Below are 20,026 nucleotides of genomic sequence, written 5' to 3' on the forward strand. Positions count from 1 at the left end.
CTCGACTCGAGTCGGGAAACACCGGACACCCTCCTGCGCCCCCCCCATAAAAAAAAAAAAAAAAAGGACACCTACAGTCATCTGACAGTGAGGAGGGGAGTTTGTGTGTTTAATGAGGTATTAGAGAGGCAAGCCACAGGAGGATGCTGATTCAGCACAAAGGTATGCATCGGTAAACAAATTAAGCCCCAGACATTATGAGCAAAGTGGATGATGGTGTGTTCAGGATAGGTGTGTTGTCACTACATGGATGCCTTAATGGACTGCTTCCCATCACGTCATTTTTATAAAAAATAAATAAATAAATAAAAGCATTTTATTGGCCAATTGGCTTGAAAAAAAGAAGTTTGAATTCCATGTGGACAATAAGATGTCAGAAATAAAAAAAATAATAAAATCTGCATATTTAAATTTCTGTAGACCATCATTGAAGAAACAAACCAAAAATCAAACTTTTTTTCACCGTTCAGCTTAAAAGTAATCTTACAAACCCAAACATTCACTAAAACCTGAAAAACAAACAAAAAAAAGTTTTCAAAAACAAACCTGAATCCAGTGATGAATGTAATGAAGTAGTCTACATTTAGTCAAGTACTGTCGGCTACTTAAAGGTGCAATATCTCAGAATTTCAGCTGACAACATTCAAAAATTACAATTATCACCAGAATGTGAATAAATAGGCTCTGATGTTATGTGTTGCATTGTAAATATATCTAGTGAAGTTAGCATGCTAATCAGTTAGCCCCGAGCTGTCCTGAGCTGCTGTGCTAGCGGTGCAACACCCAGTTTACTAAACTTACACTGTGGACTGCTAGCTGCATGGCTAACTGAGCTAACTAGCTAATGACTAATTCTAATTAAAGCTAAACTAAAGCTAATTCAGATAAATGACTTTAACCTCTAACAAAGCATTATTTTAAATTAAAGAGATTAAAAAAGTGAGAGATTACGGAAGCCCTAAAGGGCCATGCATTAATTTATCTCGGGAAAACGGCAGTTGTTATTTCGAGATAATAACTCGAGATCTCGAGAAAACGAATGAAATTAACTTGTTATCACGGGAAAAAAATGTATGAATGCATGGCCCTTTAGGGCTTCCATAAGAGAGCCTTCTCAGTTAAGTCATTAATGAGTCCCAGGTCTCAAGCAAGGCCTGAAGGCAGTAAACACCTTTTTTCTGTTTTGATCTTGCAGGCTAATTCTTGACATTGAAAATGACAGTTTGAGAAAAAAAAGAGAAAGAAAACAAGTCAGTACATGGTCCTCTTACTTAATGTTTGTGGCTTTCCCAACTGAGCAACTAAATAAAAGCCTAAGCAATGCAGCATGCTGTTGCAAAATTAAATACACATTTGCTTAAAGATAATAGAAAATATTTAATGTTTTCATTGGCAATACAAACAGTTTTCATGATTTCATACAAATATGTTGAGCTATTTAATAGTTCTCCAATCAAATGAAGTTACAAGCTAACGAGTCCGTCTTAAAACACCAATGACACAGCAAGTTTAGATCTACAGTAGGAAACCAAATGTGAGTTCTGTATACTTGCTGGTCTTTGAGCATGACAACTTACATAAGATGAACACACAGTCAGTAAATGTATGGCAAGAACAAACACTATAAGATATTGATGTGGAGGCAGCATCAGCGTTCACATGCCTGTATCTCATGTCTCATCTCTGGAGGTACTATGTTTGGATGAAGCCTTAATGGAGCAGACGGTGATGGTTAATGGAGACCGAGGAGCAACGGACTCATTGTTAGGTTCATGATTACCTCGGTATAAAAGACACTAAGGCAATTCTTATCAGGACACGAAAGAAGCTTGTTTCTCTCCACTGATGGACTTCAAATCAGACCCCATCGGTTCCACCATCCAAACATGATTATACAACTCCCTCTTCACGGTTGGTTACCTGCCAAACTGTCTGATTTACTTGAAGCACTTAGCATACAGAGAGAGTAGCAGCAATTTCGCAGCATTAATTCCCGCTCTGCTTGTTATGGTTGTACAAAGAGAGGGGTGGAGCACAGGGGCGGATAAGAGGGGGAAAGTGACAAGGACGGTTAAAGGGTAATTATGTCCCAACCTGCATAGCAGCAACATCACTTTTAGCTTTTGCGACTTTAAAAACTTATTTTTTCACATGTACAGTAGAAAGCGAAAGATTGCAAGAAAAGACTGCTTTCTCTTACAAAACAGAACAATGTAAAATTATTTTTTAACACAGTCAAATAACAGCACATCCACAGTGTGTTTACCACAATGCAAGTAAACACACAACTTCTGCTGCATACAGCAAAAACATCCTTTAAGTCTTTCATACAGACGAAAAGCTGACTCACTAGTGTTTCTACCGGTCTCTGATTTGAAAGGGAATCTACAAGTTTGGGTTTTTCCAGTGAACCCTGGTGTTAAGACTTCTTCCTGCCTCTTCCTCTTCCTCCTGCAGGTTGTAGAGTAGGTGCAGAGAGCGAGTGGGTCTGGAAGTCGACTTTCTGCTGCAGGATCCCTGTGAGAATGAACTCAGCAGTGACGACTGGGAGAGACGCAGAAAGAGCCGGGCCACACAGCGGCCAGTCCTCCTCGCAGGAAATCACTACAGTCTGAGGCTGAGAGGGAGGAAATAAATAAGTAATCACACATATGTTGACTGACAGGATGTGAAGACCATAAAAATAATGTTGATTTATTGTGTGTGAGACAAGAGCTGTAACAATTACTTGATGAGTCAGTTAGTTGTCAATTACTAAATTAATCACTAACTATTTTGGTAATCGATTAATTGCCTTGAGTATTTTTTTAAGAAAAGAAGAAGAAAGTAAAAATGTTCCAGCATGACAGTAGACTGAATATTTTTTCACGTCATCTTGGGCTTTGGAAAACACTGATCGACATTTTAAAGACAAAACAACTAGAGATGTTCATCTCGATTGCAATTGTCTTGGCCGATTCCAATTTCTGATTTTTTAAAAGTCTGACCTGCCGATTGTGTTTTTCTTTCTTTCCAAGAACTATAATTAACAGCATGTGAAAATGTATTTGTAACCTTTTTTAGTTGAAAAGTTAATTGTATGTTTGTAATAAAACACTAATTATTAAATAACTAATAAAACATTGTGGGCTATTTTAATGACCTGTTACTGAAATGTTGAAGTGAATTTTTGACATGTGTGCAGAATAAAAAGTTTGTAGCTCTGGTTAAGACATCCATCCTTATCCTCAAAGTAAATGGGCAATTTATAGCCCTCAGCTCGAACGTTTTACTTTCCCAAAAGAAAACAAGTGCATTAGATCACAACGCATCCCGTCTTTAGTTGATCGATGCATCTTTACAAACAACCTAACAGATTAATTGAGAATGAAAATAATCATTAGGTAAAGCTCTGTGTACAACCTGACTGAGAAAAAGTTCTATTAAGTTTGACTGGTACCTTGTGAGAAGAGGGCATCTTGGGAAGAAAAGTAGCTCCACTGCAGGAGATTATGTCCTTCATTTGAACTGGCTCTGGCTTCACTGACTTTGTAACATGGATCTCGTATCCCTAAGAGAGAGAAGACAAGAGATGCAGAGCACAACATGTAAACAAATATTATTTCTCCCTATTTTTATTTAATCTCTGCAAGAACACCTCAGGAAATCAATACAAGTCTCTTGAGAATGAAATTCGGTAAACACGTGTATACAATTCCTCAGTATAAGCCAGTATCAGCATAATAAGTGGTATTAAATTATCCCTTTGCAGCTTTGATGAAACGGTGCAGGGCTGGGCTGGGGTATGTGATGGAAATGGAAACCTCTTCCCGACGTGAAGTGCCCATAAAACCTTACCAATACATTAAAAATCATTGTCAAATTACTTTCCACAAGTCACGGTGTAATGGCAAACAATCAACACTGTGCTCTTGTAAATACACGAGCTCATTCAACTACAAAGAGGCTGAGCTGAAAGCAACGCTTGTGGGTAAAAGGTCAAGCATTTCACTTGCACTTTTATAGGCTGAGGATGATTATTATCACAACACAAACATCTATTATCCACAACCCCTGTGCCACACTCACCCGCTCAACCTCTCATTCATAGGAAAAATATAAAGGAGACAATGTAAATGGTATGGCTGTGTTATGAGTACCTGTAAGAGAGGCTGACTGCTGGCATTCCTCAGAGAGTCCTGTAAGCAGAAATTAAACTTCTTCTCCTGCTCCGGATCCTTCACAGTGAATGCATTAGGAGACAGGAAGCTCCCAGCCTTACCACTCTGACACACAGAGAAAGACATCAAGAGCAGTGAGTGTCTATTTGACTCCGTCTCTTAGAGAGAGAAAAAAAGCTGGTCTGGGGCCAGTTTTTACTGCTAATATATAGCTACTAACCTTTTCCAGCCAGTGTGTGGTAACAATGGGGACTCCTTTAGCCACCGCACACAGAAACTTGACAGTCCTGCGCACCTTATCAGTCACCAGAACGTTCATGTCTGCCACACCGTTTGCCATGCTGCCTCCTAAACGAGCCAACACTCTCTCCCCTGCTTCATCCACCACGCCTGTGAACAGCACCTGAAAGAACGTTTTTTCTTTCTTATTAGTCAAATTTCTCCCTCTTGAGCATAATTCTGCGGACAAATACGGCTACGTGTTTACAAAGACATAAAACCTTGTAGGCTTGGTTAGCTGCTCGTGATCGGCCACTAGCTGCCGGGGATACGCAGGAGGAGCGAGGGGTCTTTGCCACAGGCGAGGAGACCGCAGGAGCTTGTCGCTTCCGGGATACACTGCTGGTTGGAGTCTGGGGCTGTTAAACGGGAGAGAATGCAGGGAGGGGAGGATAGTGTACATATTACGACAGACAAGGACAAAGTATGAAACACATAAGGAGAATGGTGAGGACAGGAGGAGTATCAAATAAGAGTAGGCAGTGACTGAGACCATTAAAGTACTTAATTCATTAGTGTATTAATGATGTCTCAGAGCAGGTCAGACTACTCTTGTTGTTCAGAGAGTGTGGGAGACCTGGACAGTCCCCGGCCTGTTGTTGATTGCAGTACATTATGCTTGTTGGAAAGGCTGACTCATAGACAGAAATGCACCAGGGCCTTCGGCCAAGGTAAAAGCCTTCATCCTCAAGGACAGAGGTTCCTGTACACTAATTACAGACTACTCAGCTTTCTCTCTGGTCTGATTTATGTTTTGGCCCTAATGTTATTTTTCTCAATCAAAAGCAACAACCTCAAAATTTAAAGGTGAACCAAGTAAAAGTCACCTCTGATGCCTCCACATGTGCATCCCGGTCAACAGATGTTCCACTTTCTTCCTGCTCCTCTGTTTTCTTCTTCTGGATCGCTGATGGACGACCTCTGCCTCTCCTCTCAACCATCTCCTCCTTCATTTCCTCTTTCACCTCCAAATCAGTAGGGGGATCTTTTGCATTCTTCTTTGCTTGAGTGCTGGAAGCTCTTCCTCTTTTTTTAGCGTCATCTTTTGTTTTTGCCTCTGCTGCCTCTGTTGTTTGGGCTTTCTCTTTTCCTTTAGGAATTTTGGTGCCACTGTTAGAGTCCTCCTCAGTATTTGGCTCCAACTGTCTTTTTCTTCCTTTTCTTTGCTCTTTAGCCTCAACTCTATCACTGACTACAGGAGCTACTGATGCCTCCACACTCTCACTGTTTACTGCTTTTTGGCCCCTGACATTCTTTTTAGGTGTGAATGATTCTTCATTGACAAGTCCTTCCTCCTGATTTGAAGGGGTTTCCTGATCTGCAGCTGCAGGTTCAGAGCCCTTTGCATTGGCTCGCCGACGCCCCCTTGTGGTACTTGCCTGTTGAGACTCTGCCTTCTCCTCATAATCTTCCTGGGGAACCGCATCAGAGGACTGCTCTACTTTCCTGCTCTTCCTGCCTCTGGGTGTAGATTTGGTAGTTGAATTCTGATCACTCTGACTACTGATAGGAGGGATGAAGTCTGCCTCCGTTTTCCTCCCTCTTCCTCGTTGCCTGCCTCCTCTTGCGTTGCTCTGAGAGCTCAAGCTGCAGCTGGAGATCTCAGAGTTGTTAGAGTTCGACCTCGAAAGGACTCCCTTAGGGGAAGTGTCATTACTGTCCTGCTCTGTTGCCTCTGCAGCCACTGTCCTCCTCCTATTGCTGGCTCTGGCAACGGCCGCTCTTGGTGGCTCACTGGTCCTCTTTGCTCCTCTGCCTCGGCCTCTCCCCCTGCTCCCCTGGGTGTTAACACTTGAAGCAGACCTCTCTGAGCTGACAGAGTTGGAAGAGTGGGAGCGAGATCTGGTTCTCCTTGCTGGGACGTCATCATTAGTTGGTATGTGTGAGTCTTGTTCTGGCTCTGTTGTACTCGGGGCAGCGGTTGTTCTCCTGGGTGCTCTTCGACCTCTTGCAGGCGTTTTGACACTTTCTTGTTGCTTTTTTGTTAATTTTTCTTTGGCCTCTTTTTCTTCTTTTTCTCTCTCCAATGTCTCTCTTTCGTCTCTTTCCTTTGCTTCACTCTCCAGTCTTGCTTGGTGTTCTTGTTTCTTCCTCTCCCTCTCAAGTCTCTCTTCTAGTTCCCTCTTTGCCGTCTCCAATCTTTCTTTTTCTTCTTGTTCCATTCTTTCCTTTTCTATTCTCGCTTTCTCTTCTTCTTCTGCCTGTTCGCGCTCTAATCTCTCCTTTTCTTCCTTCTCCTTTCTTTCCCTCTCCAATTGTTCTTTTTCTTTTTGCATCCTTTCAGCTCTTTCCTTTTCTTCTTGTTCCTTTCTTTCCTTTTCTATTCTCGATTTCACTTCCCTCTCCAATCTCTCCTTCTCTTCTTTTTCACGCTCTAATCTCTCCTTTTCTTCTTTCTCCTTTCTTTCCCTCTTCAATTGTTCTTCTTTTGCTCTTTCCTTTTCTTCTTGTTCCTTTCTTTTCCTCTCTGTTGGCTCTTTTTCTGTTTCCTCTTCATCCTCATCTTGTTGCCTTGTGGATTTTTTCCCTCTAGCTAGCTTAGCCTGCTCTACCTTCTCCCCTTCCTCACTCTCATCTTTATCAGGCATCGGTTTTCCTCTCCTTCCTCTGGGGGTTGGCAAAGCTTTATTCTTCCCTCTCGTCTGTCTCTTGGGAGGTTCAGAACACTCTGCTTGCTCCTCCTCTTCTCTTAATCCTGACCTTGTCCCTCTTCTACCTCTAACTGTGACGCCACTGGCTCCAGCTTCAGATTGTCCCCTCTTTCCCCTCTGAGGCTGCAGGGCAGTTTTTGTTTCTAAGGGCTGAGTTTGAACAGTGGAGGCCTCCGAATTTGTGAGTGGTTGTGTCTCCTCGTCTTGGATTTGCAGCGGCTTTGCTTTTCTTTTTCGCAGGCCTGGAATTGAATCTTCACCATCACTTTCCTTGTCTTCACCGGTGACCATTGGCTGAGTTTCACCAGCGGAAACTTCAGAAAAAGTGAGGGACTGTGTCTGCTCTTCTTCAAGTTTCAGTGCCTTTGCTTTTCTTTTACGAGGCGCTGGAAATGAGTCCTCGTCGTCACTTTCTGTATCTTTTCCTGTATCCATTGGCTGAGTTTCAACAGCCGATAGCTCAGAGTTTGTGAACCTTTGTGTCTCCTCTTCTTCAAGATGCAGTTGCTTTGCTTTTCTTTTTCGCGGACCTGGAATTGAATCCTCTTCATCACTTTCCTCATTGCCACTTGTAGCCATGGGCTGAGTTTCAGCAACACAGATGTGCATTGGCTGGGTTTCAGAACTAGTGAGGGACTGTGTCTGCTCTTCTTCAAGCTGCAGCGGTTTAGCTTTTCTTTTTCGTGGACCTGGAATCGAGTCTTCTTCGTTACTTTCCTCGTCATCACTTGCACACACAGGCTGAGTTGCAGCTTCAGACAGAGCTTCACTGAGGTGCCTCTCCTGAGGTTGAGCTGCCTCCCCATTTCCCTCTCTCTCTTCATTCTGCTTGACTTGTAGTACAGATGAAGCAGGATTTTCTTTCTCTAAACTCTCTGCCTCCTCAAAGGCAGACATAGGTTGGGTTTCAGCCATGGCAAGAGTGGACGAGGTGGGAAAGTCTAAAGGCTGAGTCTCAGCAGTATCAGTATCTTTTGTCTTATCTTCATCTGTTTCATCCTCTGAATCACAGTAGGGCTCTGAAACGTATGCCTGTGTTGCTTCTAGGGCTAAATCTACCTGGCCTTTCTTTTCAGCCACTACTGAACATTTGGCAGCTTCCTCCACCTCTCCATAAGCCTGCGTAGCCTCCAGATTTGAATCACTCTCTGAGGAGGTTCTGTCTGAATTTGAAATAGCTGCATATGCTTGAGTTTCTTCCAGATTCACACCCCCTTCCACAGAGACAAAGGCTTGGGTGCTCTCCATGGCCAGAGCTTGGGCCTGACCCTGCAGGTGGCTGCTGTCAGATAATCCCAGCTGGAAGGACCCTCCTCTGCTCGGCTGTTCGACTTTTTCATCACAAGAAGACTCAAGGCCAAACGCTTGGGTGGGGTCCATCGTGTGGTCCTCTGGAGGGTTGCCCTGGCAGTCTCTGGTCTGGAGAACGAAGGACTGAGTCTCAGCCACCACAAAATCCTCATCCTCCTGGCTGTCTGAGCAGGAAGACAGTGCTTTGGGTATTAGAGCAGCACCTGGAAGGAGAGAAAATAAAGAAGTTTGTGCAAGGTTATTTTCTCTCTGATATTTTCTCACCCTCTTGGTTACAAAACAGACACAGTTATGTGCAATCTGACTGCATTAGAAGTAATTTACTGACGTCTAAATGGAGCTGAAGAGGGACTCAGGAATGCCTGAGTATCCATATCCTCCACTCCTCCTTCTGGACCTGTCCCAAAATGAAAATAATTACATTAAAAGACAATTTAAAGCAGGCTTTTATCTTTTATGTTTAAAAATGTGTTCAAAATGCTAAGCAAGTTATCAATGACAGTGGATCAAAGAGGCCAGGATGTGTTTTCAAATTGAGAGAACTGAGGTCCACTTTAAAAATAAATAAAAATCTGATTTCACTTTATTGATTATTTGGAGAACCTTTCTTTTCCAGCATAAATAGATTGCAGAGGTCATTCATAATCATAATCAGAAATACTTTATATATATATAATAAGCAGATAGTCTGACCAGGAATGCACAATATATATCGCACCAATAAATTATAGGCCCAATAATGGGAAATTCATATTGTTGGCTGTCAGTTTATATGAAGCCAAACTGCTTTCACTGACTTCAGAAATATATCATCTACACACTCCAATACAGTAGAATTTTATGTTTTACAGTCTCAAAGGAAGACAGCACCACTGCAATTTGTAATACATGTTCCACAAGGGTTATCCATCTTTGCTCAATACGTCTTAGCCTTTCTTATCCTCAGGTGTATGTAAACTATGGGTTAGGAACTTCTTTTTACAATACAAAAACATGAAATTATCTGTAATCTGTAGTGGCCACGAGAAGCAGGTAATTATCAAGTGTCAGAATCGGCTGAAAAAAATCCATATCACAACCTAATCCTGACCTGTCTGTATTTTAAGAACTGACAACATACGTACTTTTCTTGTATTATATTGTTGTTAACAATGTATTCTATTTTCATTTTTTTTCTTTTTGGTTGTTGACACGGTTAAATTCATTTTTGTCTTGATCTTTGAATCTCTGCAGTACACTCTCACATCTGATTAGCTGTATAAAGAAATGATCACACATCACATCTGATAATCATGATAATCCATCGTCATTATGACCGACTTGATCTGTCATTAAAATGTAAGAACAGGCTTTATGTACTCACGGGGAGTCTGTGATTGTGTTAATGTAATGTATAATTGTACAATAATACAGTAATTTTGTCTTGCTTTTCTTTGTCACTGTTGTTTGTACTGTTGATCCAGTGTTTTTTAAACAAAATGCTAAACAAATGCTAAAAGTATTGCCTAAATACCTTCACTATAAAAAAGCAAGAACCTGCAACAATCCTACTACTAAATTAATATGAAATTTATTCTAAAGCTGCACTGATTGGCAAATTAATCGGTCAACAGAAAATTCACTGACAACAATTAAGTTATATTGGTCATTTAAGTCATTTCTCAAGTAAAAGTGCCAAATATTCCCTGGTTCAAGCCTTTTCAATGTGAGGATTGGATGCTTTTCTTTGTCATATATGATAATAAACTGAATATATTTTAGGTTTGTACTGAGCCATTAGAGTACATAATTTTTGGGCTGTAGAAATTATAATGCCAATCCTATTTTTAACATATTATCTGATATATGATCAGTAGATTAATCAATGAAAAGACTCATCTTTAATTGCAGTTCACAGTCATTGTATTAAGTTCTTATTTTAAGGTAAATCGGCTGATTACCTGTCAGTTGTACAGGTGTAGAACAGTTCTGCAGAGGGGGAGCCATCAACCCAGGTGTGTTTTCTCTGCGCAGAATAGGAATCTGTCCCTCACCAGCGCCTCCAAAATCCTCCTCCTCAGCTTCCACATCTGTGTCACTGTCCACACGAAGGTCCGCTGGATTGACCCCGTCCCCAGCAGGGGGCACGCTGGAGTCATCCACATCTGTGTCCGCATCAGAATTTGACTGAAGAGCTTCTGATGTGGTACTGGGAGCGAATGACAAGGTTGCGACAGCAAAAGGTATAACCAGAGGAGCCTCATCTTCCACATCTGTGTCACTGTCAGACAGAATATCCAAATCGGCTCCTGCTTCTGCAGTGGTGCGTGATTCGGTGACAGCAGACACCACAGAGGGTTCACTGATGACAGGGGCAGAAGTAGCTTCATCATCTGTGTCACTGTCTAGATGCAGGCCGTGAGGAGCGGCAGGGGCGGTTTCAGGCCAGATTGGCTTGCTATCTAATCCAGTGGGACTTTCATTTATTTTAGAGATTGTATTAATTGTTCCACAATCCTTTTCTTCTTCCTCATCAACATCTGTGTCACTATCTAGGTGGAAGTCTGCTGAAGTGGCAGAGTCAGCTGTGGGTGTGTTCTGTACCGACAGAGGTTTTGCTTTTGAAGCAGCGTCTGACACAGCAGCATCATCATCATCCTCCACATCAGTGTCACTGTCCATAGTGATGGCCTCTGGCTGAATAACTGTAATAACATGAGGAGGTTCGGTGTTATCAGCAGAGGAAGGCACAGATTTGTGAATTTTGTCCATTGCATCATCATCCTCATCGACATCTGTATCACTGTCCATGTGAAACTGGGCTGTGTTTGGTGGCTGATCAGTGTTTTGGTTTGTTGACAGGGTCACCGGACCAGCAGGTGCCACCTCTTCCTCCTCTCCCTCCACATCAGTGTCACTGTCCATGTTAAATGCAGGGATCACGTCTGTGAAGACTGCAGGTGCAGATACAGGCAATTTATCTTCTCCTGTAAGACTGACATTGTTTTCCTGTTTCACTGGCACACACTGTTCACTTCCCTCAGACTTGCTACCTCCCAGTGCTGCTCTTTCTTCCTCCTCTCCCTCCTCCTCTTCACTGTCGTCCACAATTGCAAGTGCCTTTTTTTCCTTCAGCTGCTGTCGCCCCACATCTACTTCTGTCTCCTCTGTGCTGAAGCTGACATGTCTGTGAGGCCTATTTTCAGTGGAGATGGAAGGTGTGATGGGACTTTCATCCTCGCTGTAAAACAGTGGAAAACAAGGTGACAAGCATTAAAATTCCAATGTTTAAGAAGGAATAAACTGTAATAAGGTGTATGTTTACAGGTTTGGTTGTGCCTATATTATAAATATACATAATTTTAAAAAGATCCAAAATATATTGTTGATAATGTACCTTTCAGGGACGATTTTGTTTGTGGGACTCAAGAATGTTGAACATGTGGGACTGGATTTATAGGAGTCAGAATCAGACACTGTAAAAGGTAATAAACATGAACTTGTAAAACATCAGATACAAAAGACAGAGCTTGATTACAATAACTATTTACATAATATACAGACCTTGAGCCTTGCGCCTCCTATCTGCTCCTCCCCCTCTTTCTCCGTCTGAGTCTGAGTCAGATTCTGGGACCAGGGTCCCCTGTGGCTGGGTTGGAGTTTTCTCAAAGGACAGGCAACTGGTTCTGACAGGGGTCTCCCTTGTGTCCTCCAGAACTGGTAAAGACACCCTTGCCTCTTTACCTCCATTGACACATTTCTTGCTGCCAGTGCTTGTGTCAACTTCTTTTCCCCCTGAGGCATCTGACAACCCGGCCTTCACCCCTGTTTTTTTGCTCAGAGGAGTCCTGAAGTCTCCTTGAGAAGAGGCTGTGTCTGCAGCACAGCTGACATACCGACATGGGATGTCTGCCACCACCAAACTGTCACACTCACTGAGGGCATAGCGTACACTTGGAGTGAGCTTTAAGCGGCCCTTGCGAGTCCCGTTCATGCTCCCTAGGTCCCATACTAAAGCCTCTGTTTCTTCTTCACTGTGGCAACCTCTTTTCCCATGGACAGAGATGCAAATGGTAGCGTGCTGTTTGGATACCGAGGGTGCCAGCAAGGGCAGGGTGCAGGTGTTGGGGTCACGGCCCAAAACATTTTCTCCCAAAAAGAGGGCCAACTCTGGGTGACAGATGATAAGATGTACATAAACAATGCATGTCCATACAGGTTAGGCACACTGTGCTTGAATTGGGTGTAATAACAGCAGCAGTAAAACACTCACCTGTCTCAGGGATGTGATCATTTTTTAAGATGCACAGTTTAGCCAACGGTCGCCCCCTCTTGTTTTCATTCTCCTCTTCATTTTCTTCCTCATCTGACTCCAAGAAGGAGTCACTGATCATCTGAGTAGCATCCATTCCTCACACAGGGTCTGACAGGACGACTGCTCTACGTAAACACATATAAATAGATATTTAGGCTGTAATGCTAACGTCCTATTTCACAAACGTCTGACCGGCCTCCAGAACACAGATCGTTAACTAGTTTTATAAAACGGTAGGTATTGCTAGGCAACTCCACGCGGCTAACGTTAGCCTTACTAGCTAACTGATGATCTCTTTAGCTACACCTTCCTGTTGTACTCCTGCTGTGCTCCTGGTTGCAGCAGTTATCTAGACAGCGCTGAACAACGCTGATACAACTTTTATTGAACGTGTACAAACATGTCTCTCAAAAAACAGAGCGATTTCACTTCCGGTCAGCATGACAACAAAACGGAGGAGAACACTAAGCTTGACCCTAGCTTGGATAATTCAAACGTCACAATTTCATATTTTAACAATCCTAACTTCTCATTGTATAATTCCGTCTTGAGAAGACGAAAATAATGCTCTCATTTTAATCGTTACTGGTTACTATTTAGAAGGTAATAACAGTCCCAATTAAGAGATAACTGTCTGGGCAATTATCCTGAAAACTATGAAGAAAGTTTACGCCATAAGTCAAGCAAGTGCCTTGACCGTAGTTCACCCAACTGCATGGAAAAAATCCTCAAATAAGCTCATACTGTCTTCACATATGCTTATACTCCTACGGGGAAATGTTGCACTATACCCACCTTCACCATTCACACGTCTCGCCTTGCCCAGTGAAGATAAACAAAAATGTACATGCATATCCTGGAAAGAATTAACCACGCCCAAAAGAGGCGTTTACGCTGCAAGCGATTGGCCAATATACCTATCAGTCACGTTAAGCTCTGTTGCCATTGGACAGTCGAACCTCAGCCTAACTTTCAAACTAGCTGATTGGACCAGAATTTCTCAAAGCGTCACAGTTCACACATTCATTTTCGCGCCGTACACCCGTGTCTTAAAGGGACTGTACGCCCCAGTCTGACTCACATCAGAGGGCAGGACAATTGACCTGACTCCCCAAATAATGTTTTTTCACCAATTTATATGAATATTTGTATGTTAAAGTGTGTAAAGCACAACATAACGTGACATAAGGGCTTTGAGGTGGGTGCTGCTTTGTTACCTCCTGAACCATGATGATGCCATGAAAGAGGTTCCATGTGTCAAGGTAGGTTGTTTTGTGCTTATTATCTCATGCATGTTTGTTTCTGTCTGCAGCTAATCTCTAATCGGGCTAATATTTTTGTAGGCATTCATGACTGCTCAAGGACATCTGGGGGTTGTGCTGATTCACATTTTCTGTACGTAAAATTGTACCATGTGAGGAAGGCCCACAAAGATGCTAGACTGAATAGCTGTGGATGTGCCTATGTACAGGTTCAAGAATGCTGTGCTCATCTCCTGACTGTGTTATACACCACCATGGACTGCTGACTCCTCAATCTTAACTTGCTGGTAGGGTGCCCAAATGATTAACAACTGCTTCAGTTTGGGATTTTGTTATTATGTTGGCATTTTCACTTTTTTGACATTTTGTTTTGAAACCTGCATATTGTCTCCCCCCTTATTCCAAAACCCTTGTGCATTCAACCTGGACACAGAACCTGCCCTGCGCTCCCTGTTCCACCACACACATTCACCCAGACACACCTGGCAGAAATCTGAACTAATGAGTGCATTCTTTTAGTATTGTGCATTAGTTACCACACACAGCAACCTTGGGGCTTGTGTGGGAGGACCCAGCTGCCAGGGTCCAATGAACATATGTTCTTTGGCTTGACTCATAGATGTGGGAATGTGGCTCTGTCTGACTCTTATCATGTTGCAATTTGGTTGTACACCGTTAACCATCATACTGCTTGTAGAGTAGAAACTCATCTGGATGCACCTCGTTAAATGCTCTATATGATATCTGGCAACCATGTCTGACCGACTGTATGAGAAATCTTGGCGTTTGAGTAACTGTTTCAAAGCTTAATGCTCATGCAACAGAAATTTAAATCTACTTATCCATGCTTTACAAAATGGGATGACACAGCTATTTTTCACAGCTGCAGGAAATAGCACATACATTTATCAGTAGCTTCTGGCACAGAAACTGCTGATCTCAACAGAGTTAACATTAATCCACCTCTGGAAACCCCCCTTCATAGCCAATCCTTCATATTTACACACATATTTTTTTCAAAACAAATAATCATTCATATGCAAGAATTGATAAAAGGCACACAAGTTTTCTTTTGACAACTTTATTCGCAGTGAATCACAAGGGATATCTAATGTATGCTAAAGTTTGATTCTAGCAATGACACTATGTTCCATGGTTACCTTCTGTGGTTGTTCCTATTTGATTATTTTTTGTTTTGGCAATGATGTCTTGACCTTCACATCTTCATCTTCAAGCCTCATCTTCAGCCTCCTCCTCAAATTCACCCTCCTCTTCAGCTGTGGCGTCCTGGTACTGCTGGTACTCAGACACCAGATCATTCATGTTGCTCTCTGCTTCAGTGAACTCCATCTCATCCATACCTTCACCTGTGTACCAATGCAGGAAGGCCTTACGACGGAACATGGCTGTGAACTGCTCAGAGATGCGCTTGAACAGCTCCTGGATGGCTGTGCTGTTGCCGATGAAGGTGACGGCCATCTTGAGGCCACGGGGTGGAATGTCACAGACGGCGGTCTTGACATTGTTGGGGATCCATTCGACGAAGTAGCTGCTGTTTTTGTTCTGGACGTTGAGCATCTGCTCGTCAACCTCCTTCATGGACATGCGGCCACGGAACACAGCGGCGACGGTCAGGTAGCGGCCGTGACGTGGGTCGCACGCGGCCATCATATTCTTGGCATCGAACACTTGCTGGGTGAGTTCGGGGACTGTGAGGGCTCGGTACTGCTGGCTGCCTCTGCTGGTCAGGGGAGCGAAGCCAGGCATGAAGAAGTGCAGACGGGGGAAAGGCACCATGTTGACAGCCAGTTTGCGCAGATCAGCGTTGAGCTGACCGGGGAAGCGCAGGCAGGTGGTGACTCCGCTCATGGTGGCGGACACCAGGTGGTTAAGGTCTCCGTAGGTGGGTGTGGTAAGTTTCAGAGTGCGGAAGCAAATGTCATACAGGGCCTCGTTGTCAATGCAATAGGTTTCATCTGTGTTTTCTACAAGCTGGTGGACTGACAGGGTGGCATTGTATGGCTCAACCACTGTGTCTGAAACCTGAGGACAGAAAACACAGTATCTTTTTCAGTCTCATGATCATAGAGAACAAAACCTAAGGCAAGAGAAACTTTTTTTTTTAATTTCATTAAAAAAAATATCATGCTCTGTCACAAGGGTAAATTACCTTGGGGGAAGGCACCACGCTGAAGGTGTTCATGATACGGTCGGGGTACTCCTCACGGATCTTGCTGATGAGCAGGGTGCCCATACCAGAGCCAGTTCCACCACCAAGTGAGTGGGTGAGCTGGAAGCCCTGCAGGCAGTCGCAGCTCTCTGACTCTTTGCGGACCACATCCAGGACTGAGTCCACCAACTCAGCTCCCTCTGTGTAGTGACCCTTGGCCCAGTTGTTTCCAGCACCGCTCTGACCTGGAGGGGTAGGAATGACATGCAGATGAGCCATTCTTTCTCCTTGTTCATAAAAGGCTTTACTTATACAGTAACAAGAGCTTTATTCCACCCACCAAACACAAAATTGTCGGGTCTGAAGATCTGCCCAAAAGGTCCAGACCTCACGGAGTCCATGGTGCCCGGCTCCAAGTCCACAAGAATGGCGCGAGGTACATATTTACCTCCTCCACAAGAAAAGAAAATGAGAGAATATGTGGAGAAAGGAGGGAGAAGGGGAGAGAAACCAAAACAAATTCAATAATGCAGGAAACCACAGTCTTGGCTGTGACACAACATATACTGTGTAATGTGAGAAAGTCCATGCATGACAGAGGACATGAGAAACACGTCTTAAAGCAGAACACATATCCACATAATGTACAGTTTATTTTTGTACAGATCAGTTGTTTGTAAGGCAGCTGACCTGTGGCCTCATTATAGTAGACACTGATCCTGTCCAGCTGCAGGTCACTGTCTCCGTGGTAAGTCCCTGTGGGATCGATGCCGTGCTCATCGCTGATCACTTCCCAGAACTGCAGACACAAAATGGAAGGTATCACATGACAGTTACTTGCAAGAAACTACGCATCTATCCATTAGCAGTGCGGTTTATGGGACTGGGGACTTTAAACGAGGAAAACAGCCGTGGGTTTGCATTTTTGGGTTCTGATGAAAATGACAGGATTTTTCCCCTTTCACCGAGCCATATCTTAACCCCTTTAATACAATGCAGCTGTTAATATTTCCATAGTCATGAACTGATGACTTAGCAGAATGCAGTTCTTTTAGATGTTAAAATGCAAAGGAGGGAGCACAAAGGGACTACAGATCACTCGGCAAGCTAAACTGAGAGTACACTCCATTTGTGGGCTGCCACACTACACTGAAGACGCTGATTGTCTTCAGATCTGTATTCACGTCTTGTTCTCTCTTTAAAGACCACACTCAGAGTGGGCTTGCATTAAATCCCATAAGCGGGTGTGACTGTTGCATACGCAGGCAGCTATTTGCATGCACATATATTTGAGGTATCTTCCAACTGAGGCTTTTTTTTTTTTTTTTGTCATAGCGCCTGTGATTTCCTGCTAACAGCAGCAATAGGAGGATTTAGAGTAATCTGGATAAGCGGGCTGCATTGCAGCTCAGTACTTAGGAGATTGGGAGTCAGCTGTGGTTTAAGTATCATGACATCTAAATAAGACCATGTAAAACAAAAAATGACCAAGTGACCTCAATATGAGGGATATCCAAACAGGACAAAGAGAAGAACAAAGGGTCGAAAAAGTACTACCAAAAGAATGACAAACTAACCGATATTTGACAGTGACATGATAGATGGCTATCAGTAAAGACTGAAAATATTCAAAGTGAAAGAATGAGGACAATAAGCAGGAAAGCAATGCCACACCCTGACCTAATTCACCACAATGTAGCCCTTCAGCAATTCTGTCAATCATATCCACCGGACATCTGAGTCAATGAGTCCTGGGGGAATGGAAACAATTGGAGATCCTCCCTGCCAGGCCACCAGTGGTTATTTCAGCAACATATTGGGAAAACACAAAGACACTAATGATGAAAAGGAGATGGGTATAAAATTACTTCATTAACTCTGATTGGACGAGCCTATATGTGTATGTTATTGACTAGCTGGAGTTGGAAAAAAATTGAAAAATTAAAAATGTTTTTAAAAAAGTAATATTAAGTGTATATGACTGTTAAATGATTTATTGTAGCTATTATGTCAAGACATTGGCAGCACTTGCATATTAAATCAATTGACAGCCCAGTGACTTCACCCACTGTGCATCAGCTGTTTCCTCCGCTCCCCCCCACCCCCCACCCTACCCCTAATTTGGTTAGGAGAGGACAGACATTGATCACAAAGACAGTCCCTCCTTTACTGGACATTAAAACCTCTGTCAGCAGGGCATCACTATGATAATGATGCATCCTACAATATATGGGCCATTGTTAATCTGGTCTCCAGATTCCTGTGTGTGTCTGAGTGGGGTCCCACTTAAACATATGCTGCCTGTAACAAATGATCAGTTGTTAAACAAAAGGAGGCCGGGATAATGATGGGCCAAGAAGGCCCTGCAATTGTTGCTGTAAGACTGGGTGGGTGATGTATTGTACGTGTGGGGCAGACTGCAGGGCCCTATGAGTAGACTTAAGTTAAGAAAAAAAGCATTAAAATTAAATATAAATTGGCAAAAGTATGTATATGAGTGCACTTTGTTGCTAAAACACTGACGATGTTTGTCATAAAATGCAAATGATCTCTTTTTTTAGAAGAAGTAGCTCTTTCTTCACCAATTATCCATGCCACACCCTTTCCACAGCTCCCCTGCCTTCTCACCAGCTGAAACAGCAGTCTGCATCTACAGCCCGCAGAAATAAAACCTGATCAATATTTGCTATGGATCCATCTGCCATTTGGGGCGAGGAAAAAAAAAAAAAAAACTAGGCCTGCTATCCCAGCTCCCCACTCCTCATTGTCTGAAATACCAGCCATATCTGCCTGTGCAAGACAAAGAAACCAGAGGAGTGCGGAGTAGGCTGACTGAGGGGCTCTGACAAGTGAAGAATAGACTGATTTTTTTTCTTCTTTCTATTCCCCAGACATTGTCTTGAGGTCAGCTGAGTCTTCACTGTTGAGGAGACGCAGACACGCCCGGTGTTGTGTGAACAAAACCCGTCGAGACACAAGAGCCACGTTATACCGTTATATCGATGAGAGCAGAGCACGGTCCGCTGCTCCACACCCACCCACCCACCCACCAGTTACCGCAGTGCACAAGATTCAGACAGAAAAGCACAAAAATACTCATCAACAGTGGGATTTAACTATCTGTGGTGCATTTTCAGATGTATGATGTGTTTAAATGCACAAAAGTGAGATACATACGAAAGGGGTGTGTTTTTTAATGGCTGTATAATGGCACTAAAGCAGTTCTTTGTCTTCACATAATCAATCAGCTTCATCAAGATTTAAGATAATGAGTGATCTGCATAATGAGGCTTGGGCGTTTTCAACAATGAGAGGACTTATTTTCTAAAAAAGGAATTGATAAATGATCAATACTTATATTTTCCTACCTTGGCACCGATCTGGTTACCGCACTGGCCGGCTTGGATGTGCACGATTTCCCTCATTATGGATGCGAAAGTTTTACAACGGCGAGCAGAAACGTTTTCTTCACGGGACCGAGGAGCCGACCGCAGACTGGTTTTAAAGAGCCGGCGGACAATGCATTTATAATGTTGGAGCGTATCCAGAACGAGGCTGGGGCCGGGGTGTGGGGCGTGGCCTAGCCCCAGACCCAGCTGCTGCGCGCGGTGATTGGCTGAGACGACTGACCCAGAGACAAGACGGGGAGGGGCAGCTGCTGCAGATCAGGGAGGAGACATTAGATATAGAGATTGAGCAGCATTTTACAAGCTGGTGTCCAGAAACACCCAGTAATGATGATGTGATGTATTGCTGTTTTTCTTTTTTTTCCCTTTCTTTTTTTGTTTTGTTTCATATATATTACATGTGCATAGTTAATGAGCAGTTGTAGATCACTCCCCTTACTGTAACACTCCCTGCAGAGGAGCCAGATGGCAGGAAATTTAGTTTCCAATCTG

The 20,026-nt window shown here is 43.2% G+C and overlaps 2 protein-coding genes across 5 annotated transcripts; both read right to left on the minus strand.

The window, feature by feature from the left end:
- Nucleotides 1-1,362: 1,362 nt before the first annotated feature.
- On the minus strand, nucleotides 1,363-13,536 carry mdc1 (mediator of DNA damage checkpoint 1). 4 transcript variants are annotated; one of them, XM_084358119.1, is made up of 12 exons: nucleotides 13,491-13,536; nucleotides 12,654-12,815; nucleotides 11,945-12,550; nucleotides 11,778-11,856; nucleotides 10,342-11,621; nucleotides 8,730-8,798; nucleotides 5,267-8,604; nucleotides 4,661-4,798; nucleotides 4,381-4,563; nucleotides 4,140-4,265; nucleotides 3,440-3,550; nucleotides 1,363-2,617 (listed from the first exon to the last, which is right to left on the minus strand). In XM_084358119.1, the coding sequence occupies exons 2-12, from the start codon at nucleotides 12,787-12,789 to the stop codon at nucleotides 2,420-2,422; spliced, it is 6,264 nt and encodes a 2,087-aa protein (XP_084214245.1). In that variant the 5' UTR covers nucleotides 12,790-12,815; nucleotides 13,491-13,536; the 3' UTR covers nucleotides 1,363-2,419. The 4 variants fall into 4 exon arrangements, with proteins under 4 accessions (XP_084214245.1, XP_084214246.1, XP_084214244.1 ...); XM_084358120.1 differs by having other exon boundaries at nucleotides 12,654-12,820; nucleotides 13,491-13,508; XM_084358118.1 differs by lacking the exon at nucleotides 13,491-13,536 and having other exon boundaries at nucleotides 12,654-12,914.
- A 1,467-nt stretch (nucleotides 13,537-15,003) lies between these two features.
- On the minus strand, nucleotides 15,004-19,661 carry tubb5 (tubulin, beta 5). The gene is made up of 5 exons (XM_084357359.1): nucleotides 19,496-19,661; nucleotides 16,818-16,926; nucleotides 16,468-16,578; nucleotides 16,128-16,372; nucleotides 15,004-16,000 (listed from the first exon to the last, which is right to left on the minus strand). Exons 1-5 carry the CDS (start codon nucleotides 19,550-19,552, stop codon nucleotides 15,188-15,190), a joined length of 1,335 nt encoding a protein of 444 aa, XP_084213485.1. The 5' UTR covers nucleotides 19,553-19,661; the 3' UTR covers nucleotides 15,004-15,187.
- Nucleotides 19,662-20,026: the final 365 nt, after the last annotated feature.

The sequence above is a fragment of the Pagrus pagrus genome (genome assembly GCF_965226575.1).
Source record: "Pagrus pagrus genome assembly, chromosome: 7".
Classification (NCBI taxonomy): Eukaryota; Metazoa; Chordata; class Actinopteri; order Spariformes; family Sparidae; genus Pagrus; species Pagrus pagrus.